At 48.7% G+C, this 25,824-nt stretch overlaps 1 protein-coding gene across 3 annotated transcripts in view; it reads left to right on the forward strand.

Moving 5' to 3' along the window:
- RHPN1 (rhophilin Rho GTPase binding protein 1) overlaps positions 1–20,193 on the forward strand; it is a 39,990-nt gene extending 19,797 nt beyond the window's left edge. For 2 of the 3 annotated variants that reach the window (XM_071738527.1, XM_071738529.1), the window contains exons 3-15: positions 1,908–2,036; positions 5,059–5,134; positions 5,416–5,493; positions 6,845–6,969; positions 7,321–7,487; positions 7,980–8,167; positions 8,313–8,469; positions 11,218–11,337; positions 14,244–14,438; positions 14,706–14,782; positions 15,776–15,922; positions 17,201–17,359; positions 18,108–20,193. In XM_071738527.1, coding sequence (XP_071594628.1) covers positions 1,908–2,036; positions 5,059–5,134; positions 5,416–5,493; positions 6,845–6,969; positions 7,321–7,487; positions 7,980–8,167; positions 8,313–8,469; positions 11,218–11,337; positions 14,244–14,438; positions 14,706–14,782; positions 15,776–15,922; positions 17,201–17,359; positions 18,108–18,302 — 1,813 coding nt within the window. In that variant the 3' untranslated portion in view covers positions 18,303–20,193. The remainder of the gene's footprint in view (positions 1–1,907; positions 2,037–5,058; positions 5,135–5,415; positions 5,494–6,844; positions 6,970–7,320; positions 7,488–7,979; positions 8,168–8,312; positions 8,470–11,217; positions 11,338–14,243; positions 14,439–14,705; positions 14,783–15,775; positions 15,923–17,200; positions 17,360–18,107) is intronic. The other variant, XM_071738528.1, reaches the window with a different exon arrangement.
- The last annotated feature ends 5,631 nt before the right edge of the window (positions 20,194–25,824 follow it).

Raw genomic sequence — 25,824 nt, forward strand, 5'->3', positions numbered from 1 at the left:
CAGTATTTTTATTAATAATGTAGATGAAGGGTTTGAGTGCTTCCTCAGTAAATTTGCAGATAGCTTCAGCTTGGGTAGCAGGCATAATGCACTTATTATATATTTTTTCAACTATTTCATCTTTTTTAAAATATTTTTAATCTGAGCATGACTTTTTCTTATGGTTCTTGTGTGCATCTCTGGTTGCCAGGGCCCAGTTTTGGGGCTGCCCAAAAAAAGAGAAAAAAAAAAAAAAAAGGAGAAAAAAAAAGAGAAAAAAAAGAAAAAAGAGAAAAAAAAAAAAAGAAAAAAGATACACAAAAAATACCCACAAAAGAAACAGAAAAACCAAAAGATAGCCAAAAAAAAAAAGAAAGAAAAAAAAAAAAAGGAAAAAAAAGAAAAAAAAAAGAAAAATAAAACAAACAAAAAAGACAAACAAGTTGAAGGAAACATGGTCTGCAAAACTGGGGAGCAGAGCCCATGGCAATGTTGTTTTTCCCTTGATCCTGCTGTGATTTTGGGTGAGAATCCAAAGCCCCAGAGCCCCTTCCAGCTGCTGACTGGATGCTCTCAGCTCTGGGTTATCTCCCTCCTTTCCTTTGGAGCTGATAATATGGATATAATCACCCCAGGAGCTTTTCCTGCTGGGATCAGGCAGCTGAAATCAGTCCCTGGAGTTTCCACCTCCTGATGTACAGGAGCAGGGAAAAGAGGGCAGGATCCTTGCTTTATTTGCACACCCCCACCCCCCAAAAAAAAAAAAAAAAAAAAAAAAAGAGTTCTTTTTCCTCAAACTCAACTCTGGAACATTTTTATCTGATGTGAGGCTTCACCTGGAGTTCTTCCAGCTAAATCTGAGACTGGAGGTGGGAGCATGGATGGGCAAGGGGGAGGATGCTCTGGGAGGGGTGGAATCTTAGGGGGCAACACTGTAATGAGTTTTGTCTGGCAGGATGGATGCTCTGGATTCCCTGATTCTTTGTCAGGGTTTAACACTGCCCTGGCAATTAAACCAAATACCAGATGCTCCCTATTAATCCCCTTCCCCTCCCTGATAAAGAAAGGAGAGAATAAGGGAGAGAGACTGATGGGTTGGAAAATAAACTACACAGCTTTAATGAAACAATAATGAGAAAAAGGAAAAAAATGACTAAATCTATAGAAATATCCAGGAAAATGGATCCCAGGTTCCTCCCCCTTTCCCCCAATAACTCTCCCATCCCCACCCAGGCTGCAGGGCAGCCCTGGGAAAGTCCAGGCTGGACTCCTGGGCTCAGCAGCAGTGGGGAGCTGGAGGCAGGAACACACAGATTCAGGCTGGCATGGATCAGGAGCACAGGCAGAGGAAGGGATGGAATCCTCCCAGGATGCCCAAGCAAACAGGCACAGGGGAAGAAGGGGAAGCAGGAAGGGCTTTGCCCCTGGTGATCCCTCCAATTTCTCCTGAGGATGAGGTGGATGGGATGGAATCCTCTGTTTGGTCAATTCTGGCCATTTCTCTTGTCTGTTCCTCCCCAAAGGAGGGCTGCAGCTGGGACCTCTTGACTCCTTTTCTCCTTGCAGAGGGCCAAATGTTCCTCAGAGCTGAGCAGTGGCCTTGGTTCTGCACCCCATTCTCCAGCTGGAACTCTAAACATCGAGTGGGATCAGTCCCAGCAGCAGCCACTGCCTGAGAAACTTGCTGTTCATTTCAGCAAGTGCAGCTCCTTCCAAGAGACTCAGCTGAAAGCAAAAGTCCAAGACAGAAAATCACCTTTATCCTGGCCCAAACCAGGACACTGTCAAGTGGTTTGGCTCAGCAGGAAGGTTTGGTGACATTCCACTGCTGGATAACTTCATCTCTCTTTATCAGCACACTCAAGTGTTGATAAATCAAGGCAGGAAGGAAACAGGGGAGGTTTGACCCACGCTGTGTTGTCTTGCAGGGCCACCAGCAACCACAAAGTCAAAGAAACAGTTGCCCTGGAGCTGAGTTATGTGAACTCCAACTTGCAGCTGCTGAAGGAGGAGCTGGAGGAGCTGAACAGCAGTGTGGATGTCTACCAGAATGAGAGGTACAGGAGGCAGCTGCTTCTGCCTTGGGAAGAGCAGCTTTCTCCCTTGGGATTTGATTTTTATTACCACCATCATTTCATTTTTCCTTTTTCTGTGATGGAAGAAGCCTCTCAGCCTGTACCTATTGCTCTGCCTCCTTTCTTTGCATAAAATCTCTGAATTATCCAGGTTGGAAAGGAGCTCTGAGATCATCAACTCCAACCCTTCATCCACTCCCCCTGTGGTTCCCAGCCCATGGCACTGAGTGCCACGTTCAGTCTCTTCTTAAAAACCTCCAGGGATGGAGAATCCACCCCCTCCCTGGGCAGGAAAGAATTTTTTCCTAATATCCAACCTGACCCTCCCCTGGCAGAGCTTAAGCCCATGGCCTCTTGTCTTCCAATGTCTGACTGTCCTCGGAGTGAAAAATTTTCCTCTTGTGTTCAACTGGAATCTCCCCAGGAGCAACTTGTGCCCATCACCCCTTGTCCTATCCATGGGACTCCTTGTAAATATTTCATAGAATTTCACAGAATCATTGGGGTTAGAAAGGAGCTCTGGGATCATCAAGTCCAACCCTTGATCCACTCCCCCCGTGGTTCCCAGCCCATGGCACTGAGTGCCACGTTCAGTCTCTTCTTAAAAACCTCCAGGGTGTCACATGAACCCTCCCTTCCCTGGCTCTGGAGGACTGGAGGGGGAGATATTTTAGGGTGGATTCACTGCTGATGGGGAAGCTCAAGGTGAAAATTTTGGCTTTGAGCTCTGCCTTGTGTAATCATGGGGCATTTCCCTTCCTTCTGCCCATCTCCAACCAGTAGAAGCTGCAAGGGACCTAAGGACAGGGCATCTGCTTCCCTGGAATCATTTCCTGGCTTGGATTTGGGGTGGGGACAGAGGTGAGAGAGAGATCCTACTGCCCTTTGCTGCAATGGCTTTGATATCCACCTGGGAGAGCTTTCTAGGCCATTGCCTGCTTGGACACTGCCTCATTATTGTGATATTTTATGTGAGCACTCAAATCTTTGTGGTTGTCTCTCAAGTGTTCATCAGGGCTTTTGAAGGCTTCCTGCAAGGTGAGCATCAAACTGAGCATGGGACTAATGTGGACAATCCCAGAATTATTGGGGTTGGAAAGGAGCTCTGAGATCATCAACTCCAACCCTTCATACACTCCCCCCGTGGTTCCCAGCCCATGGCACTGAGTGCCACGTTCAGTCTCTTCTTCAAAACCTCCAGGGATGGAGAATCCACCCCCTCCCTGGGCAGGAAAGAATTTTTTCCTAATATCCAACCTAACCCTTCCCTGGCAGAGCTTAAACCCATGGACTCTTGTCTTCCTGAGAGCTGCCTGGGAGCAGAGCCTGACCCCCCCTGGCTCCAACCTCCTTTCAGGGAGTTGGAGAGAGTGATGAGGTCTCCCCTGAGCCTCCTCTTCTCCAGCCTCAACACCCCCAGCTCCCTCAGCCCTTCCTCACAGGACTTGTGCTGGATCCCTTCCCAGCCTCCTTGCTCTTCTCTGGACCTGCTCCAGCACCTCAATCTCCTTCCTGAGCTGAGGGGCCCAGAACTGGACACAGGACTCAAGCTGTGGCCTCCCCAGGGCTGAGCACAGGGGCAGAATCCCTTCCCTGGACCTGCTGGCCACGCTGTTCCTCAGCCAGCCCAGGATGCCATTGGCCTTCTTGGCTACCTGGGCACACTGCTGGCTCCTGTTCAGCTTCCTGTCAATCCAGACTCCCAGGTCCCTTTCTGCCACTCTGTGCCCAGCCTGGAGCTCCCCATGGGGTTGTTGTGGCCAAAGTGCAGGACCCAGCACTTGGAATGTTGAACCTCATCCCCTTGGGATCAGCCCAACTCTCCAGTCTGTCCAGGTCCCTCTGCAGAGCCCTCCTGCCTTCCAGCTGATCCACACTCCCCCCCAGCTTAGTGTCATCTGCAAATTTGCTGCTGATGGACTCAATCCCCTCATCTAAATCATCAATAAAGATATTAAACAGAACTGGGCCCAACACTGATCCCTGGGGGACACCACTGGTGAGCGGCCTCCAACTGGATCAGCCCCGTTCAGCACCACTCTATGGGGAGAAAACCAAGGGAGCCCATATTTCCACCACCTTTGGGTGTCTGCTGCTCTCAGAGAGTCTTTTGCAGATTCTGAATGTAATCCTGGATGTTGGTCCTTCTTCTTCTGTGCTAGAATTAGGGATGCATCCAACACAGGAGATGTTCTTCCTCCTCAAGTTCTTCCCTCTCAGCTTTTCCAACCTGCTGCTTCTTTGCCTTGGTTTCAAAAGAAAGGAACAAAAACCAAATCCCTGCCCAGGCTAAAACAAAAGCCCCTTTGTTTTGCTCTAAGCAGAAATCTTGTTAGGGAATGAGCAATAATGGTTCTTCTGCACTAATTATAGCTCTCTTGAAGTTGTTTATTCAATAGGAAGAGGTGAAAACGTGGGTGCAACCTCCCTGTCCTGCTCCCCAGGTTTTTGCAATTTTTTTTGCCTCTTTTCCTGCCTGGACTAATGGATTATTGTGCTAATAAATTATCAGTGGTAAGGAGAGGGGATATGGTACCAACCTGGCTTGCCAAGGGCTTGATTCTGCCTCATCCACCTCCTGTCTCCCTCTCTACCAAACTTTCTTCTCACTTGAAACCCGTTCTCTGAGTTTAAAAGCATCCAAGGATGCTCTAACAAGGTCTCAGTGCTGGGCTTGGGGACATCTCAGAGAATTATTGAATTCCTGGCTAATTAAAGCAGCTTCATTACTGGAGGCTGTTTTGTTGCTATTGCACTTGGTGTGGAGAGAAAAGCAGAAGTTGGAGGAATAAAGGTGATGGTTTCAAGTTATTTCCTGTGCATTTTTCCTCTTGTGCTGCTGTTCCTGACATCCCATTGGGATGTGGGAAATTCCAGGTGGTTTTCTGGTTTTCCCCTCTAAAAGAAGCCCAGGGCAAAGAGCTGGATCTTTTCAATCCCTGCCAGGCAGGGTCTTTCCCAGGCTTTTAAAGCAAGCCCCAAATAGGTTCTTTTCTTCTTCCAGTGAGTCCATCAGTGTCCCCATGATCCCTCTGGGCCTGAAGGAAACAAAGGAGCTGGATTTGCTGGCACCACTGAAGGTGAGCATCAGGTGCACTTGGGGATGGTTCATTTGGGTGCTGTAGAAGAGATGCTGGCAAAAATTTCCCATTTTGGAACTGCTGCAGAAAGAGAGATGTGTAGGGAGAACCTTGGGATGTGGAAGAGGAGGGTCTGGAGATGCTGGAGAGCAAGAGTGATGCAGGGGAGGGGATTGGTTTCCCTGGTGCAGGTTTCCTTCTGCATGATCACCCAAAGTCACCCTTGAAATCCCAAAAAATCTGTTTTGAAGGGCTTGCTTTCATCTTGTTTCCCCCTCCAGGATTTCATCAGTGAACACTATGGAGAGGAGGGCATCTTGTTTGAAAAGGAAATCAAAGAGTTCATGGAGCTGAGGCAGGTGGGTGCCCTTTGAGCTGCAAAATCCTGATTTGGCTTGTCCAGAAATTCTTGTTGGAGGTGCCACATTTTTTTCTGGAGGTCTCTTCATCCTCTCTCCAATCTGAACCTTTATCCTTGGGTCATATGGTGCAGGATTCCCACGGGAGAGCACCTTGGCTTTGGTTCATAGGTTACAAAATATTGCAAACTGTTCAGCCCTTGGTTTCTTTCCATGTCCTTTAGTGTCCTGCTAACTCAGGGCTGAAGAGCAATAAAATTTTCAGTGCAATCCATGACTCTTTTATGAAGATTAGTTCACCCCTGGCAAGGCTAAATGACTTTTCTCTCTCCATCTAGCCCTTGGAGAGGAGGAATTTGAAAGCAATCCAGTAAAGATGAATTTTCTCCTCAGAAGTAACCTCAGGTTTTGCCTTGCTATGAAGCTTTGATCAAGGAGAGCAGAAAAAAAGAGGCTTTTGAAGGGCCTGAGGAGCCCTTTGCAGAGGATCCCTGCAAAGCCAGAGGATAGAAAAAGCCCCAAGGTTCAAGCTGGGCATTAAAAGAGCTCCAACCCTCCCCTCTCTGTGCCAGGTCAAAAGCTCAAGAGTTTTTTTAACTACGAGCAAAAAAAATCCTATTTCTTCCCTAGCATTTAGTTCAACAGATTTTGCATGACTTTCTCTTCAACAAAATAATAATCTTGGTTTAGATGAGCAGTTCCTCCTTGACCTTTCCCATGGCTGAACCTCTGCCAGAGGGGTTCCCCTTGTCCCTATTGCTCTGATCCTATTGATGAGGTTGAGCTCCCCCTGTTTGATCCCTAATTTCAGAGTTTTGTTTCTTTGGGGTTTTTTGCTTCATCTGGAGCTCGCTGTTGGGATCTTACATACCCACTTTTTGCCACTCCAAGTGTGATGTGATCTCCATCTGTGCCAGCACTGACACCCAGGCAAGGAATTTTGGGTCAGGCAGAGGATCTGGAGGTGGGCAGGTGATGCACGGTGTGACCCATGGACCCGTGGGGTGTTGACCCCATCACTTGAAGGTGTGGCTGAGGACTTTTTGCCACTCCAAATGTCCTGTGATCTCCTTGTTCAGAGTTTTTCTTCCAGAACCAGTCAGCAATAAACTCTTTCTGCCCTCATTTAATTCCTCAGGGATGGAGAGGTCTGGGATGGTGTCTCCTAAGAAAAAATGGGGACAGACTTCTTAGCAGGGGCTGTTGCAAGAAGACAAAGAGTGATGGTTTTAAACAAAAGAGGGGAGATTCAGCCACTCAGGTGGAGGTTTTCCCCCTTGGGCTGACCACCAACTCTCTTAAATCCAGTGCTTCCTTTCCTTTTTCCTCTCTCTTCCCACCCACATCTCAGGCGATGCGGACCCCAAGTCGCAACGAGGCTGGGCTGGAGCTCCTGATGGAATATTACAATCAGCTCTACTTCCTTGACACCCGTTTTTTCCCTCCCACCAAAAGCCTGGGTGTCTTCTTCCACTGGTTTGTGCAGCTTTTCCCCTTCCCACCTTGGGCACTGTGAGCCAGGGAGGGAGATGGGACCGAACCTCCAGGCGGGGATCGTTGCCTGCACCCCAAAGGTGGATCCAGGAGGTGCAAGGAACTGGGATTTCTCCTTGCTCTGGGGTTCCTTCCTGGGTGGATTAATTAAGAAGGAGCAAGGAAAACCAGGGATGAGCCATGGGGGTCATTTACCCCAGGGATGAGCCATGGGGATCATTCCCCACGGGGATGGGGAATGGTGGCTGGGAGGGCGGAAAACGCTCCAGGCTTCTCCTGTGCCCCTGGGTGAGGATCTAGGGATGGACAGCACTTGATTTTTCCTTTTCCCAGGTATGACTCCCTGACTGGGGTCCCATCCCACCAGAGAGCCCTGGCCTTTGAGAAGGGCAGTGTCCTCTTCAACATTGGAGCCCTACACACCCAGATTGGGGCACGGCAGGACCGTGCGACCTTACCCGGGCTCAACCAGGCCATTGATGCCTTTCAGAAGGCAGCTGGTAAGTGGGGTTTTCCCCTCCTTCCTCACCTCCCCTGGACCATGCAGGAAGTGTTTTCACTCCTTGTGACTTGGAAGGAGCAGTGGTGCAAAGAGGGATGGGGAGAGGGCACCTCCAAGGGGTGACAAACCAAGCTGGCACCACTCTGGTTCTGTGGGTTCTGAAGAGGAGCTGGGGAGGAACCACCAACCATCATCCCCTTTGCTGAACACCACCAGCTGGGATGGCCCAGCTGAGGAGAGATGATGGTTTGTCTGCAAACAGTTGGGGGGAAAAAAAAGGAACCATCACCCAGGCCTTTGGAAAAGAAAGCTGTGGGCACAGGGATGGTTTAAGTAGCAAGGGGGAGATCCCTGGGTTATTTTTTTCCCCAGGGATCTCATTGCTGGTGATGCTGAGATGGCTGAGGTGTGAGCTGGGTTGGTGGGGAAACTTCCATGCTCCAAAAACTTGGTCCTTCTGGCTTTTAGCAGGAACTTCTCCCTCCTACAGGTGCCTTTAACTACCTGAAGGAAAACTTCTCCAATGCTCCCAGCCTGGATATGAGTGCTGCCTCCTTGACCATGCTGGTGAGGCTGATGGTTGCCCAGGTCCAGGAGTGTGTTTTTGAGAAGATGACTTTCCTACGTGCCCAGCATGACTTCCTCACCCAGCTCCAGCTGGCCCAGGAGGCAGCCAGAGTGAGTACCTTGGGGAGGAGCAAGGTTCTCCCCACTTGGGAACCTCCTCCTCCTCCTCAGAAGAGGAAAACTCTTGTTATCTCCTCCTGGATCCCCTCCAGCTCGACCTCCTGGCTTAGCAGCTTGTGTCTTGATGCCCCAACAGGTTGAAGATGTCTACTCACTGGTCCACCAGACAATGACCCAGGTCCACGTCAAGGATTACGTCCCCTTCTCCTGGACCACCATGGTCCATGTCAAATCAGAGCATTTCAAAGCCCTGTCTCATTACTTTGCTGCCATTGCTCTCTGTGACTGCCCTGGTGAGTCTTAGAGGCCCCTTCCTGCTCAGCTGAGTGGTTGGGAGGGACTGAAAAAATAAAAAAAATTAAAAAAAAAATGAGGGGAGACGTGCCCAGGGTGGATGGATACAAAATCTAGAATTTTGGGGATGCTCTGAACTTTTAATTTTGTTTATTGACTCAGTAACTCAGCCACTGGGCAGATTTTTCCTTGGATTTCTGGTTTTGTAGAATTATTAAGGTCGGAAAAGAACTTTAAGAAAAAATTAAGGATCAATCCAACATCCCCAGCCCAACTAAAGTGGGCTCATTTCTTTGCTCTGTGACTGCCCTGGTGAGTCTTACAGCTGAGTGTTTGGGAGGGACTTAAAAAAAAAAAAATTAAATATAGATGAAGGGAGACATGCCCAGGGTGGATGGGTACAAAATTTAAAGTTTGGGGATGCTCTGAACTTTTAATTTCATTTATTGACTCAGTAACTCAGCCACTGGGCAGATTTTTCCTTGGATTTCTGTTTTTTTAGAATTATTAAAGTCAGAAAAGACCTCTAAGAAAAAATTAAAGATCAATCCAGCATCCCCAGCCCAACTCAAGTTGGGTCATTACTTTGCTGCCATTGCTCTCTGGGAGTGCCCTGGGGAGTTTTACAGCTGAGTGGGAGAGACTCAAAAAAAAAAAAATTAAAAAAAAAATTAAAATTAAGAGATGAAGGAAGTTATGCCCAGGGTGGATGGATACAAAATCTAAAATTTGGGGGATGCTCTGAATTGTTTATTTCATTTATTGACTCAGTAACTCAGCCACTGGGCAGATTTTTCCTTGGATTTCTGGTTTTGTAGAATTATTAAAGTCAGAAAAGACCTCTAAGAAAAAATTAAAGATCAATCCAACATCCCCAGCCCAACCAATTTAAAAGTTTTTTTTATATATATTTTGCTTCATCTGGAGCTCACTTTTGGGATCTTATATATCCATTTTTATGCCCCTCCAAGTGTGATGTGATCTCCATCTGTGCCAGCACTGACACCCAGGCAAGGAATTTTGGGTCAGGCAGAGGATCTGGAGGTGGACAGGTGATGCACAGTGTGACCCATGGACCCGTGGGGTGTTGACCCCATCACTTGGAGGTGTGGCTGAGGCCTTTTTGCCACTCCAAGTGTCCTGTGATCTCCTTGTTCAGAATTTTGCTTCCAGAACCAGTCAGCAATAAACTCTTTCTGCCCTCATTTAATTCCTCAGGGATGGAGAGGACTGGGATGGTGTCTCCTAAGAAAAAATGGGGACAGACTTCTTAGCAGGGGCTGTTGCTGTAGGACAAGGGGTGATGGTTTTAAGCTGAAAGAGGGGAGATTCAGCCGACATATAATATTTTTTTATTTTTTTTTTAATGATGAGAGTGGTAAGACACTGACCCAGGTTGCCCAGAGAGGTGGTGGATGCTCCATCCCTGGAAACATTCCAGGTCAAGTTGGATGGGGCTGTGAGAAACCTGGGCTAGTTGAAAATTCCCTGCTCATAGCACACCAGAGGACCTTTAAAAATTCCTTCCAACCCCAATCATTCCATGATCCTGTAGGAAGAACAAGCCCTGGAGCTTCTGCTTCCCAATGCCAGGGTGCTTTGGGAGCTTTCATTTGGACCATCAAGTCCACACAGCTCCTTGGAACCCTCCAAGACTGATTTTTCTTTTCCTCTGTGTCCAGGAAAAGAGGCTTCCATGTAACCCTGAGTTTCCTGGCATCCAAAGGGGATTAGGAACAGCTTTGCCTGGAATAAAGGCCCAGTGTGATGCTTGAGGCACCCATGCAAGTTGTATCCATCTCAGTTTCTTCAATCAATCACAGAACTGCAGTTTTTTTGGGTTGGAAAAGACCTTTAGGATCATCAAATCCAATCGTGAACTCTGCCAAGTTCACCACTGAACCATGGCCTTAACACACAGGTTTTTTTAATCCCTCCAGGGATGGGGACTCCTGTGCCAGGGCCTGACAAAAAATTCATTGAAGAAATTGTTCCTAATTTCCAATCTAAACATCCCCTGGCACAACTTGAGCCCATTTCCCTGTCCATTCTTCCTTAGGAGAAGGGGCTGCCCCCCCATCTCATTCCAACCTCCTTTTTGGTAGTTGTAGAGAGTGAAAAGGTCTCCCCTCAACCCCCCCCTGAATTCCCCCAATTCCCTTCAGCTTTTCCTTATGGGATTTGTGCTTCAGAGCCTTCACCAACTTCTTTGGATACCCTTAAGGGACCCCTTTAGTTGCCCCACATCCCCTTTGCCCATGCAGGGGTCCCAGACACAGCAAGGAAGGTCCCAGTTTAGACTTGGATCTGCCCAGTTCTGCTGCTTCAGTTGTTGTTTGACTTGGGCCATGTCACTACCTCCAGGTGGGGAAAATTTGGGGGCTCTTGATTTCCAATCCTGCTCCCAGACTGGAGCAAAGGAGGGAAGGAAAAAAAAAAAAAAAAAAAGGAGCTGGATATTCATGGTGTGCTCAGGATTAATCCTGCACTCAAGCTTCAATGCCTGGTGTAACCTGGACTGAAATAATTCCTCTGTCCCCTCACCAGGGGGGTTTTTTTGGGCTTTTTTTTTTGGGCTTTGCAGGCTGGGGTTGGCTGAGAAGAAGAAGCTGCTGCTGAAGTTTTCAAGGCCACATCAGCCCAGATGTGGCTCCCTTGGTTGCTTTGTTGGGGACAGGGGGGTCCAAGTGGCCAGGCAGCACCCTGACTCCTCTTGAAGCCCATCCCCACCCCTTTGTTTCACACAGTGCCAGCTGATGCTGAGCTGCTGGACCATGAGAAGGCTTTTATCCAGTTCCACATCACCATGCCAGAGGGACCATCCCTCCGTGTCCTGCTGCAGGACCCTGAGGAGAGGAGGAAGTTGGGTAAGCACATCCCTGGGGGCAAAACCCCTCAGTTTTTACAATAAAACCTCAATTCAAGCTCAGTGAGCCCCTCATAAACCCCCCAGTGTAGGCAGGGATTCTACCCAGACATCTTGAGGGCCTCTCTCTTTGTGAGTACAATTTTTTTGGGGGGTGGTTTCTTTGAAAAGAGCTTTTCCTAGGGTTTAACACTGCCCTAGCAATTAAAGCAAATACAAGATTCTCTCTATTAATTCCCCTCCCCTCCCTGATAAAGAAGGGAGAGAGAATAAGGGAGAGAGACTGATGGGTTGGGAACTAAATTACACAACTTTAATGAAACAGGAATAATAAAAAGAAAAAAAAATGACTAAATCTATACAAATATCCAGGAAAATGGATCCCAGGTTCCTCCCCCCTTTCCCCCAGTAACTCTCCCATCCCCACCCAGGCTGCAGGGCAGCCCTGGGAAAGTCCAGGCTGGACTCCTGGGCTCAGCAGCAGTGGGGAGCTGGAGGCAGGAACACACAGATTCAGGCTGGCATGGATCAGGAGCACAGGCAGAGGAAGGGATGGAATCCTCCCAGGATGCCCAAGCAAACAGGCACAGGGGAAGAAGGGGAAGCAGGAAGGGCTCTGACCCTGGTGATCCCCCCAATTTCTCCTGAGGATGAGGTGGATGGGATGGAATCCTCTGTTTGGTCAATTCTGGCCATTTCTCTTGTCTGTTCCTCCCCAAAGGAGGGCTGCAGCTGGGACCTCTTGACTCCTTTTCTCCTTGCAGAGGGCCAAATGTTCCTCAGAGCTGAGCAGTGGCCTTGGTTCTGCACCCCATTCTCCAGCTGGAACTCTAAACATCGAGTGGGATCAGTCCCAGCAGCAGCCACTGCCTGAGAAACTTGCTGTTCATTTCAGCAAGTGCAGCTCCTTCCAAGAGACTCAGCTGAAAGCAAAAGTCCAAGACAGAAAATCCCCTTTATCCTGGCCCAAACCAGGATCCCTAGGAAGGCAGGAGAGGACCACAGTTCCTTAGTAGGATCTTGAGAACCAACCCATGCTGCTTGCACCAACTTGTGACCATAAACCATAAGGTTTATGTGACCATAAACCCAAGGTGTCCTGAGCCAGAGAACATCACCTAACACCCTGCAGGGACACAAAGATCCTTGGTTTGGGCTTGATAAGATGAAGACACAGCAGATGCCAGGGGGGTGGCTTTTTTAGCTGCCTCAAAAAGCTCGAGAGACAAGAACTTCCTCCCCTGCAAATTTTCAGCTTCAGGGGAAAAAAACAGAGCATTGCTTATTCAGCTGAAGTCATCTTTTGGCAGCCTCTCCCCAGCAAAGCTGCACCCTGATTTTTGGGGTGTCATCTCCTGGTTTCCTCCCACACAAGCTTCCTCTTGGTGTTTTTTCCTCTTGTTGCCCATGGATGAAAGGAGACAGATCCCACCAGGAGTCTGTCACATCTCCATCCCCAGCAAAATCCTCCTGGCTGCTGGGCCAGAGTTCACTGCTGGGGATGAGAAGTGTGGGAAGACTCCTTAAATGAACCCCAAAACCAGAGTGTTGTGGGAACACTACCCCAAAAATACCTGGTTTCCCAATTTTGTCAGCCCAGCTTCCAGCTCTTCCTGGGGGGAATGGTCTCTGTTCAACACAGCCTGGTGAAAAATCAACATGCAGATGTTGATTTTAACATTAACTGTTAATGTAATGTTAATTTAAACATTAATTTAGCCATTAATTTAATCATTAATTTAACCATTAATGTTAAGTTTGATCAGACATGAGACATTCCACCCTTTTCAGCAGATTGGAGCCCAAAGCTTCCACGACTTCCATGCCCAACCTCTATTCCTCATGGGAACAAGAGGAGTTGATGGTCACTAAAACCCAGTTTTAATTTTAATGATAATATATGATTTATTGCATTTGATACAGTGAGTTTGGAAGGTTTCTTCCCCTCATTTTTTCATCAAAGATTTCCCAGATTTTGACTTCTCCCAGGGAAAAGCAGGGGTCTCCAGGCTGCTTAGGAGCAAACACCCATCACCTCCCTGGGTTCTGTTGCCACCGTGTGTCCAAAACCTGAAAATGCTACAGGATCTGGTTTCTAAGATACGTGTATAAATATATACATATCTAGAATTTAATTTTTTTTTTATTTTTGGGTAGTTTAGCATTGGATGTGGGTATCCTGGTTGCAAAAACCACGTTTGCTCGGATACTCCTGGGTCATCACCGCTTCATCTCTTCTGGACCTTTTTCAGCCACTTTTTTTATTTTCCGAGAGTGGAAACACGTTGAAGGCAAGTTGAGAGGAGCAAAGCAAGAGCAGCAGTTGAAGAGGGTGGAAAAAAAAAAAAAAGCACCTGCAGGGCAAGGAGAAGGCTTTGGCTTAACCTAGAAAAGAGGGAGACGTGGCGGCATCTTTCCCAAACTGAAAAGCTGTCACCGGGAGGACAGAGCAAAATTGTCCCTCGTGTCCTCCCCCCCCCCCTCCTCCTTTCAGAGGATGCAAGGAGATGGAGAGAAGTTAATTTGCAGAGGAGATTGAGGTTAAGCATTAGGAGGAACTTCGGGGGTGGTGCAAATCGGTGGCAGCTCCTTCGGTGCTGGGTTTTTTTTGTGGTTTTTTTTTTTTTTTTTTCTTTTTTTTGGGAACATCTGCCAGCTCCGGTGCTGGCATCAGGGGAGTGAAGTAGGTCACCCTTCAAGGTCCCTTCCCCAGCCCTACCTCCAGGGTTCAAGCTGACAGCTGGGACCTACTCCATTTAGTGCCTGGAAGGCTGCAAACGTGACTGGGCTGTCCCTGACTCAACGTTGGGTGACAGAAGCGTGGAGGCTGCTGGCGTCCGTGGGAGAGGGAGAACCGGTGACGGGGCTGCTCTGCTCCAGCCTTGTCATCTCTCTGCTTCCTTGCAGGCAAAGCTCATCTGAAAAAAGCCATCATGAAGCACGAGGAAGCCATGAGGCTCCACGGCTTGTGCAAAATCCTACGGAAGATGGATATCCTCCAGGAGGTCCTCTCCTTCGCCCACAAACGCTCCCTGAGCAAATACTCGGAAATCGACCACGAGGAGGATTTCTTTGAAACAGGGGATGCCCCAGACATTCACCGTGAGTGGATTTTTGGTTTTTTTTTGGGGGGGTGTTGGTTTTGCTGTTTTTTTCCCCTTTTTGCTGTCAAAAGGGGATTTCTGAGAGGTTTTGTGGGGTGGGTAAACTCCATGGTGAGTTTGGGGCATGGCGGAGCTTCTGGTGGAGCATCTCGGATGGGAGTGGGGGGCTCCAGGATGCCTGAATAGATCTGAGCTCCTCAAGGAGAGTGATGGAGAGGCAGCACTGACCCCCTGCATCTGTGGTTTTTTCTCTTCCTACCACTAGCCAAAACACACCAGAAACCAGAGATAAAATCCCCCAACTTCTCCCAGGTGAAGGTGACCGACCTCTTCCACAGGCTGGTACGTAAGGTTGCCCCAGGGGAGAAGACATCTCCTCCTCCTCCTGCTTTTCCTCTGCATGCTCTGCTTGCCTGGTTTCCTTCTTCCCCAGAGGCTTCCCCAGAGCCTCTTTTCCCTCTCCTCATCCAGCTGCTGCTCTCAGGGGCTGCTTTCCAAGGAGGATGAAGATGCCTCCTGGAAAAGAGGGACCCACAGAGGAGGAAGGGTAGGAGGACACAAATCTGTCTCTTCAAGAGCTAAATGGGTTGCAAAGCTTGTCCAGTGCATGAGGGAATGGGCACAGACATTTTGGGTGGACTATTACCCAGGAAGAACCCTTTAGAGGAAGTTTTTTGGGAGAGCAGAGCAGGATGATGCCAGCTGGGAGGCTGACAGGGTTTTGGGGAGCAGGGCTGAGGCTTGGGGCTGCTGTGAGACTTGGCTGGGTTGTCCCCATCCCTCAGACACCCCCAGGAGAGGTTGGGCATCTCTGCTTTTGAACAGCCCCAGGGTGGACAGGTAAATCCTGCACCTGTAGGGATAGGAAAGTAGGAAAAAGACAGGAAAATAGGGAATGAGGTGATTTTAAAGGTCCCTCCCAACCCTGATAGTTCTACGATTCCATAAGATCTGACCCTAAAAAGGTGACTTGACTGTGCCAAGACCTCCTCCTCCTGCCTTGTAGGAGTGGGGCAGTGCTGGAAGGATGTCCAGACCTTAGCTCTGAGCAGAGGGTTGGAACTGAGGTCCTTCCCAAGACTGTTCTGCTCCTCAGAAACCTGACATCTGACACTGGCTTTTAAGCACCTCTGGCTCTATATTCCATAAATCTGCATTTTTTGGGTGTAAAACACCAGGCAGGCTCAAAATCAAGTCCTTAAAAAAAAATTAAAATGCAGAAGACAGGATTTCTATCCCTGCTCCTTCCCCATCGGGGGGGGGGAGGTTTGCAAGGTTGCACAGGGAGTTGTTCTTGCACCCCAAAGTACTTCCCATGTTTCTACCTTCCCCCAGGGGCCTCTCTCAGTTTTCTCAGCCAAAAACAAGTGGTACCCATTGAGGAGAGTCCACCTGATGAGAGGAGAGAATGGTTTTGGCTTCACACTCCGAGGAGACTCCCCTGTCCTCATTGCTGGGGTCATTCCAGGAGGCTGTGCTGCTGTGAGTACCATCAAACCCTCCTTGGCCTCAAGGATGCTGGAATCCATCCTTGAGGATGCTGGAAGTGGGGTGGCAGGGTTGTCTCAAGAGGTGCTGGGTAGTTTTGGGTCATTTGGGGTAGTTTTGGGGCAGTTGGATGGCTTGGTAACTGCATTTTTGTGCTCAGAGTCATCCTGGCTGGCTCTCAGCCTGGGGCTTGAAGATGGGTGCTGTGAAAGAATTGGGATATTTTTTATAGGGAAAAATAAGGAGTTTTAGCTCTTTTTTTTTTTTTTTTTAACTGCTGGCAGCCTCTCTTTGGCAAGCACCCAGCTCCCTTCTCCCCCATTTTGGGATGTGACAGTGGATGGACCAAGATGGCAAGTCTGAAACCTGGGTTCTCTCAGTGAAAACTCACTGGGTGGCCTTTCTCATGTATCAAGGGCAGGTTTTTTTCCCCACCAGAAGCTTGCTGAAGCATCCTGAAAGGCCTCCCCCTTCCCTAACACTCCTCAGCATCAACCTCAGAGCCACCCAGAGCCCAGCATCTCCTTAGCAGCAGGTTCATATCCCTTTTGGGGATGCTGAAATACTGAAATACTCATAAATACCAGACGTGGCCCATACCTGGACCCCAGTTGTGGCTTCTGGGCTCCTTAACATCCATTTCAGTCAGCTGGGATGGAACTGGTGTCCAGATAGGCACTGAAATATGGTTGTCCCTGTGTGGACAAGTTTCTAAACCTCCATTCCAACTGGTTTGGGTTCCTCCCATCTCTGATGCTTTGGTGCAGAGCTGTGGGGAGATGGCAAGAGCCTTGTTGATGGCTTGAGGAATGAAGGACACGTGTAGGACCTTGCTGAGCCTGCTCCATTTTCTCAGGGATCAAGGCTTGGAGGCAATCATTCCATTATTTATTCAATATTTCATCCAATATTATTTCTGGAGACCTGCAGCCCTTCATTCAAGAGGCAGAACTTGGCTGCAAAAAGCCACAGGGATGGGAGCTGACAGCATTTTGGGTGCCAAGCACCACCAGGAACTGCCAAAGAGATCCTTGGCCTGTGGAGCATCCCATTTCTCTGGGTGCCAGTTGCAACGTGGAGGGAAAATCTTGAGGATGGTGAAGATCTCAGCTGTTTTTCTGCTGGAGGTGGAGGGGAGACCCCCCCCCCCCAACCATCCATCCCCATGGGCCACATCTCTGCACAGCTGGGACCCAGAGAGTGGGGTGGGCACTGAGAAGACCTCGTGCAGCATCAGCTTCACCATCCTCATCCTTCTGTCTTCTCCTGCAGGAAGCTGGGCTGAAGGAGGGAGACTACATCATCTCAGTGAATGGCAGGGACTGCAGGTGGGCCAAACATGCTGAGGTGGTGCAACTGCTGAAGAGCACTGGGGAGGAAGGGGTGGAGATTGGTGTGATCACCCTGCAGAGCTCCGAGGGACAGAAAGCTGTAAGTCACACAGCATCGTGGCATTCTTTGGGTTGGAAAAGACCTGGAAGAGTGCAATCCTTAACCCAGCACAGTGCCAGCTCCACCACCAAACCCTGAGGCATAACATGGCTTTTAAATCCCTCCAGGGATGAGGACTCCATCACTGCCCTGGGCAGCCTGCTAGGGTCTCACAATCCTTTATGGGAAGAAATTGTTCCTAAAGGAACCTAAACTTCTCCTGGCACAACTTGAGGCCACTGCCTCTTGTCCTGTTATTGTTACCTGGAAGGAGAGACCAACCTGGGGACTAATCCCCCTCACTCCAACCTTCTTGCAGGGAGTTGTAGAGAGTGAGAAGGTCTCCCCTAAGCTTCCTTTTTCTCCATCCCCAGTTCCCTCAGCTGCTCTTGTGCTCCAGACCTTTCCTCAGCTTCTTTGCCTTCCTCTGGACACTCTCCAGCCCCTCCATGTCCTTCTTGTAATGAGGGCCCCAAACCTGATCCCAAGATTCCAGGTGTAGCCCCACCAGTGCTGAGTATAAAGGGACAATTTCTGCCCTTCCCCTTCTGGCCACCTTATTGCTCTTACAAGCCAGGATGCTATTGGCCTTCTTGGCCACCTGGGCACCTGCTGGCTCATATACAGCCAACTACTGAGCCCTTGGGTCCTTTTCCACCAGGAAAAGGCTGAAGGTGCAGGACTGAAGCCCCTACAGCCCAGATTCTACCCTGTCTTCACACCCTCCTCCACTCCCCTTCCCAAACAGGCAGACAAGAAGGCAGCAGTGATGTCCTCGGGCAGTGGGATGCTGAAGAGCAACAAGGAGAACAGCAGAAAGAGCCTGATGAACAGCAAGAGTGCCAGCACCCTGCTGGTTTGGAGCAAGAAGAGCAAGAGGAGCAAGAAGAGCACCTATGGCATTCCCTTCACCACGGTGGGAGACAACGAGGCCATGTACTGAAGTAGCCACCAGCCTGGGTCGTGTGGCTCCGTGGGCTCCAGGGCTGGTTGCCCATCAACCCTTGCAAGCATTGGTGGCCTGAAGAGGTTGTGTTGGGTTGGGGGCTTCAAGGACCACCCCAAAACCTGGGGATTTGCCACTGGTTGGAGTTTTTTCCAAAAAGGTGAACGAATGAATCACAGCGCTGGGCTCCTCCACCTCCCAACTTCTGTGTTAAAACATTCCTCAGCTTAAAAAAAAAAAAAAAAAAAGAAAAAAAAGAAACACTGATGTATTTTTAATATTTCAATTTTTTTTTTTGTTTCTTTTTGGCTCTTAAGGGGGTCGGGGGAAGGAGGGGGGGAGCTGTGCTTTGGTATAAAGCAGGGACTGGTTTGTGTCTTCTGCTCGGTGTGAGGAGCAGCCAAGCAAGCCCCAGCCATTAAAGCAAAAGCTGTAACCTTCTTTAGTGTCTCCTAGGTTTTCTCTGCAAGGTGGCCAAGATCTGCTGACAGAACTAAGTCATTCAGCACTTCCAACTGGAGGCCCCTTTCCTCTCCCCTTTTTTTTGGGACAGGGGATCACGGAGGCGTCGAGGATTTGTGGTGATCCCATCATGGGGTCCAGCACAGACCCAGACACCACTGGGCTGTGGATCTCAGCTGCCACACCAGTTAGGGATGTCCCTGTGAAATGGGCTGAAGTTAGGTTTGACTCTTTTTTTTAGTGCTTTTTGATTTATTTGATTTTATTTTTTTAATAGACACCCAGCAAACACAGCCTAGCTGCACAGCCTGGAAGAAAAGGGAAAGATTTAATGTCCATTTGTTGTCTTGCTTTTTTTTTTTTTTTTTTTTTTAATCAGTAGAGGTGGATTGCCCTAAATATGTGAGTAGATTAATAGCTAACAGCCTTCTTTTGTTGGGTTGGGTTTTATTATTATTTTTTTTTCTTGGTATGAGATTAAAATTCCAGGAAGATAGCTCTTCCAGATTATTAAACTACTAAATTTGTGCTAGTATTGGATCTTGCACACGTTGCTAATACCCTAACACTGTGCTGTCAGCATTTGTACCAGAACTGGGCTGATGGATACATAACTCTTGGTAATTGTACTGAAGATGCTGGGAGGCTCTGAATACATTCTTAGATATATTGGTGAAATTTTCTCAATCCCATTTCTGCTTCGTGCATTATTATTATTTTTTTTTTTTTTTTTTTCTGAAGGCTAAAGAGCTGTCTGGTCTCCAGTGCTCGGATGATCTTGGGTAGGTAGAAAACACCCTTCAGAGAAGGAACTGAATATTTTTGTACTTTTCCAAGTTGTGGTGAATTTGTAGCAGGAGTTGAACGGAGCCGACGAGCACTGGCAGAGTCGTTAGAGCATCCCCCCTGCCCACCTTGACCACTTCTAGGTGGCCCAATGCCCACGTGCCAAGCTTTCAGCCTTTTTTTTTTTTTTTTTTTTGAATTCAGGAGGGTTTTTTAACCCTGCTTTACTGCTTCTCCATAGACTGAGCCATCATCAGACCAGCTTACGAATCTGTCTGCCACCTTGAGACCATCTGCTGTAGATTTTCTACATAATCTCCCCAGCTGCTTGGTGGGAAAAGAAGGGGGTAGGTTGACACCAAAGGCCACCTTGCTGTTAGAAGTATCCCAGCAACCTTTTTTCCCCCCATCCCCCATCCTAAATGTGTTGCCAACACGGCCGTGGATGGATTTATTTAGAGGGAACGTGTAGAAGCAGTGAGCCCCTCCCTGCATCACCCAACTCCTCTGCTGATGCTGGTGAAGGGGTTGTGTTTGGTGCAAGCTGAAAAATTCCCCTCCCACCATTGGGGTTGGGTTTGGGTTCTGTTTTGTACGTGGACTCTCCCCTTTTCTGGATTAAAAAGCACTGACTGAAAAACCATTTGTTGGTGAATCTCTGTCACGAATTCCACGTGGGGTTGGGTGTCCCAGCCATGGAGGGAAGAAGCCCTTGGAGGCCCTTCTTAATGGGTCAGGTTTGGGTCACTTTTACCTGAATTTTTGACATTATTTTTTTACATTTTTAGACATTAGGAAGTTGTTCTTTCTTGTCAGGGTGGTGATGCACTGGAAGAGGTTGTCCAGAAAAGTTTTTTCTGCCCCATCCCTGGAAGTGCTGAAGGTTGGATGGGGCTTGGAGCAACCTGGGCTGGTGGGAGGTGTCCCTGCCCATGCAGGGGGGTTGGAACTGGGTGATCTTTAAGATCCCTTCCAACCCAAACTATTCTATGATTCTATGAAATCTCGAGCTGTTGAGGTTAGGAGAGATCACGTGGCTCCTGTATGGTCTCCTCCAAGGCAAGCCAAGCTCCTGAGCATCTAGATGGGTCCCTCAGCTCCTGGTGAACCATCATCATCTCCAGTGTGATGTACTGGGAGCTGGTAGCCTTGTCCCATGAGATATTCATGGGGTAATGTGGGCTCCAGGTTGGGTGCCCTGAGAAATTTTCTCCTGAAAAGTAAAGGAAACCATTCCAAAAAAAAAATCATCTTCACACCATGGGGTTTGGTCTGCTGCTTTTGGGGTTTTGTGGCTGTTTTCTTGAATAAGGAGTTCCAAACCCCTGGATTTTGGAAGAGCACATCAGTGGGAAGAAAGGTGTCACTCGTGCACCCCACAGGAGGTGAACAAAAAAAAAAAAAAAAAAGTCAGAGGTGAAAGGAGGTGAAAGAACAGAGTTACCTCCTCTTCAGAGACACAGGGATGGGTTTAAATCCCTCTTAGATGGGAATGAACAATGCTTTCCACATTGGGTCAATATATAGAAGTGTGGTGGGAAGCCTCTTTTTCTCCTCTCTATCAAGCCAGGGTTAAAATGGCATCTGACTTTTTTTCTCTTTTCCTTTCCTTTTCCTTTTCCTTTTCCTTTTCCTTTTCCTTTTCCTTTTCCTTTTCCTTTTTCTTTTCCTTTTCCTTTTCCTTTTCCTTTTCCTTTTCCTTTTTCTTTTTCTTTTTCTTTTTCTTTTTCTCTTTCTCTCATTCTTTTTCTTTCTTTCTTTCTTTCTTTCTTTCTTTCTTTCTTTCTTTCTTTCTTTCTTTCTTTCTTTCTTTCTTTCTTTCTTTCTTTCTTTCTTTCTTTCTTTCTTTCTTTCTTTCTTTCTTTCTTTCTTTCTTTCTTTCTTTCTTTCTTTCTTTCTTTCTTTCTTTCTTTCTTTCTTTCTTTCTTTCTTTCTTTCTTTCTTTCTTTCTTCTTTCTCTTTCTCTTCCTTCCTTCCTTCCTTCCTTCCTTCCTTCCTTCCTTCCTTCCTTCCTTCCTTCCTTCCTTCCTTCCTTCCTTCCTTCCTTCCTTCCTTCCTTCCTTCCTTCCTTCCTTCCTTCCTTCCTTCCTTCCTTCCTTCCTTCCTTCCTTCCTTCCTTCCTTCCTTCCTTCCTTCCTTCCTTCCTTCCTTCCTTCCTTCCTTCCTTCCTTCCTTCCTTCCTTCCTTCCTTCCTTTCTCTCTTCCTTTCTCTCTTCCTTTCTCTCTTCCTTCCTTCCTTCCTTCCTTCCTTCCTTCCTTCCTTCCTTCCTTTCTCTCTTCCTTTCTCTCTTCCTTTCTCTCTTCCTTCCTTCCTTTCTCTCTTTCTCTCTTTCTCTCTTCCTTTGTCTCTTCCTTTCTCTCTTTCTCTCTCTCTTTCTGACACATTTTTGTACTTTAAGGTGCTTTCCCTTTCATCAGACCTCCTGTACCCACCCTCAAAGCTCTACCAAATCCTTTTTTTTTTTTTTTTTTTTTTTAAGCCACCCACAGGAATTTTTTGTGCTGCCTTTTCCCACCTACGTTCAGTGGATGTGGGAAACTCATGACTCTGTATCCAGGATCATCTCCCCCTCTGATGCTGGATTTTCAGATGAGATGGGAACTCCATCTGCAAGACAAGAACCTGGTGCTCCCTCCCTCCTCTCCGAGAGGCCCTGGAGCTGGATTTTTCCATCCTTGTCTTCTCCATCTGCACCAGGAGGTGGAGGGATCCTGTAGGATCCTGGTGGGAGGGGACAAAAGAACAATTTCCAGAGCAGCTTGACAGCAAATCAAGGACTTGAGGTCTCTCCAACCCCTGTCCTTGTGGATTCAGGTGCTGAGACCTCGTGCAACATCCCTCACCCTGGGCATCCTGAACTGGGACCAGTTAACACAGCTTTTAGTGGCATCTTGTCACCAAAGAGAAGGTAGAAACAGTGTTTTTTTGGGTTTTTTTAATCTTTTGTTGATTTCTAGGGCACATGAAACAGAAAAGAGTGGTGGCCACCACCTTGGAAAACCCCATAGGGAGATCCCAGCAAAATTCCAAAGCTCCAGCCCACTTTTCTGCCTTTGAGGTGGAATTTCCCCCCTCTTGGAGCTTCATGCTCAGGAAGAAGCAGCACCCAGCCCATCTCCCAGCCCTCCCAGAGTGGGGGTGGGGAAGGGGTTTTGATTTTTCCCTTCCATGAAGCACCCAACAGCTCTCAGGAGAAGAGGAGAAAGCATCAGCTGGGCTGGGATCCATGCTCCTGCCTCCTCACTTCATAGCTCATGGGCATCATACCCCATAATAGCTCCTCTGTAGCTGTCACCAGCTACAAATCAAAGCCCCAGATTGTCCCTGGGGACAACAGAGGGATAAAAGCTACTGGGCTGATGACCCCAAGCCCCAGTGGGGTTTGGTGCTTGGACACAGCAACCACGCAAGGTGCTCCCACTGCTCTCTACACTGTATTTCTATATTTATTTATTATTTTTTAGCAGGCTCAAGCCCTTCAGAAGTACCTGGGGGTCTTTTCAAGCAGTTGTAGACCAGGAGCAGATCACTGGGGTTGTCAGTGGGGGGCAGAGAAGGTTTTCCTTCTGGTCCCAAGAAGAGGAGCAAAGCTTCTCAGCTCGGTCCTTGATCCAATACTCATCCCATCCATCACCCTCAGCCCCTACATCCCACCTGGAGCCTCCTGGATACCGATCTGGTGTGGAGGAGGGTGCCCAGAGCCATCCTGGATGGATGGATCCTCAAGGATCCAACGATCCTTGAATCCATCCCAAAGCCACTGGATGGCAGCAACACCCTGCTGGATGCCCCCTCTCCTCACAGCACCCTCGGGTCCCCAGACTGACACCCAAGGGAGAGAAAAAGTGTCCCTGGGATGCTCTGGAGAATATGGGAAATGCTCCAGGCTTGAGGAAGAGCAGCTGGAAAATTCCTGGTGGAAAATGACCCGAAGGTGTTGGTCAGGTGGGGTTGAGTATGAGCCAGGGATGGCCCAGGTGGCCAGCAGGACCAAGGCATGAATTGTGCCCCTGTTGGTGTCAGGGTTTAACACTGGCCTGGCAATTAAACCAAATAAAAGATGCTGTCTATTAATCCCCCTCCCTGATAAAGGAAGGAGAGAGAATAAGGGAGAGAGACTGATGGGTTGGAAACTAAACTACACAGCTTTAATGGAACAGGAATGAGAAATAGGAAAAATGACTAAATCTCTACAAATATCCAGGAAAATGGATCCCAGGTTCCTCCCCCCTTTCCCCCAATAACTCTCCCATCCCCACCCAGGCTGCAGGGCAGCCCTGGGAAAGTCCAGGCTGGACTCCTGGGCTCAGCAGCAGTGGGGAGCTGGAGGCAGGAACACACAGATTCAGGCTGGCATGGAGCAGGAGCACAGGCAGAGGAAGGGATGGAATCCTCCCAGGATGCCCAAGCAAACAGGGAGAGGGGAAGAAGGGGAAGCAGGAAGGGCTTTGCCCCTGGTGATCCCTCCAATTTCTCCTGAGGATGAGGTGGATGGGATGGAATCCTCTGTTTGGTCAATTCTGGCCATTTCTCTTGTCTGTTCCTCCCCAAAGGAGGGCTGCAGCTGGGACCTCTTGCCTCCTTTTCTCCTTCCAGAGGGCCAAATGTTCCTCAGAGCTGAGCAGTGGCCTTGGTTCTGCACCCCATTCTCCAGCTGGAACTCTAAACATCGAGTGGGATCAGTCCCAGCAGCAGCCACTGCCTGAGAAACTTGCTGTTCATTTCAGCAAGTGCAGCTCCTTCCAAGAGACTCAGCTGAAAGCAAAAGTCCAAGACAGAAAATCACCTTTATCCTGGCCCAAACCAGGACAGAAGTCCAAGTTCTGGGCACTGCAAGGCAGAGCAGGAGGTTCAGCAGGGGCTGAGCTGTCAGAGCTTCACTAGAGGGCAGAGTTGATCCGTTCTGAAACAGAAAAGTCATGGAAAGGTTGGGATTGGAAGGAACCCTAAAGCTCATCCATTTCCAACCCCCCCTGCCTTGGCTGGGGACACCTCCCACCAGCCCAGGTTGCTCCAAGCCCCATCCAACCTGACCTTCAACCTTTCCAGGGATGGGACAGCCACAACTTTGTGTTAAAGCTGTAGCTGAGTCTCTCCACCACCACAGGAAAGAATTTTTTTCCTGATGTCCAACCCAAGTTTCCCTTCTTTCAGCTTAAACCTCTTTCCCCTCACTCCATCACTCCAGGACCTTGTAAAAAACTCCACCTCAGCTTTCCTGCAGCCCCTGAATGGTTCCCTGGAGTTTCCCTGGAGTTTTCCCTTCTCCAGGCTGAACAACCCCAACTCTCAACCTGGCTCCTGAGCTGCTGCACTCCTTGAATCACCCCCATGGTTTTTTCCCCCCACAAGAAGGAAGCCCAGAGGCCATGGGGATGGCCTCAACACTGCAGTCAGATGCCTCTGCAGAGTGGAATAAAGGACAATCCCTTGCTGATCACTGGTTTTGGTGCATCCCAGGACATGGCTCCCACATCTTCCTCAGCCCTTCCTCCCCCAAAGCCACCCCAGCACAGCTTGGGATGGTGTTTGTGTCCCCAGAGTGTCCCATTAACCCCATGCTTGGAGCTCCATCTGCAACCTGACCCACACACTCCCACCCCAAACCAGATCTTCCTTTAGCAAGTGCCTCGATGCTTCCTGGCAGCAAATCCTCCTGCATCTTCCAGGGAAGGAGAGGAGGTGACATTCCATGAGCAGGGATCTTCCAGGGAAGGACAGAAGGTGACATTCCATGAGCAGGGACCTGCCAGGCTGCTCTCTGTCCCCAAGGTCCAGCTGCTTGCAAAAAGGGACAAAAATAATGGCTGGGAATTCTCTCCCATCCTTGTGTGATCCTTGGGGAGTTCTCAGCCACCTTCCCACCCATGGGAGCAAATGTCACCCCTGTGGGACTGGGTCTGGTCAAGGGGTTGGAAAAGGGACCTCTTTCAACCCCTTGAACCCTGTTTTCTGTGGGATATGGGGGGTTCTGATGAGTCTGTGCTCTTGAGTCCAAGGGAGGGACATGGCTCCTCAGCCCTCCCAGCCCCAAAGCCACCCCAGCACAGCTTGGGATGGTGTTTGTGTCCCCAAAGTGTCCCATTAACCCCATGCTTGGGGTTCTGATGGGTCTGTGCTCTTGAGTCCAAAGGAGGATGGGGGAGGATGCTGGTTCTCTACTGGTTTCACCTTCAGAACTTGCCCTGAGGCTTTTCTAAACTATTGGCTTCCACCCAGCTCCCTCTTCCTTATTTTAATCTGCCAAATTTTGACCCTAGAGAGAGGACA

Source organism: Heliangelus exortis, chromosome 2, assembly GCF_036169615.1.
Source record: "Heliangelus exortis chromosome 2, bHelExo1.hap1, whole genome shotgun sequence".
In the NCBI taxonomy this organism is placed as follows: domain Eukaryota; kingdom Metazoa; phylum Chordata; class Aves; order Apodiformes; family Trochilidae; genus Heliangelus; species Heliangelus exortis.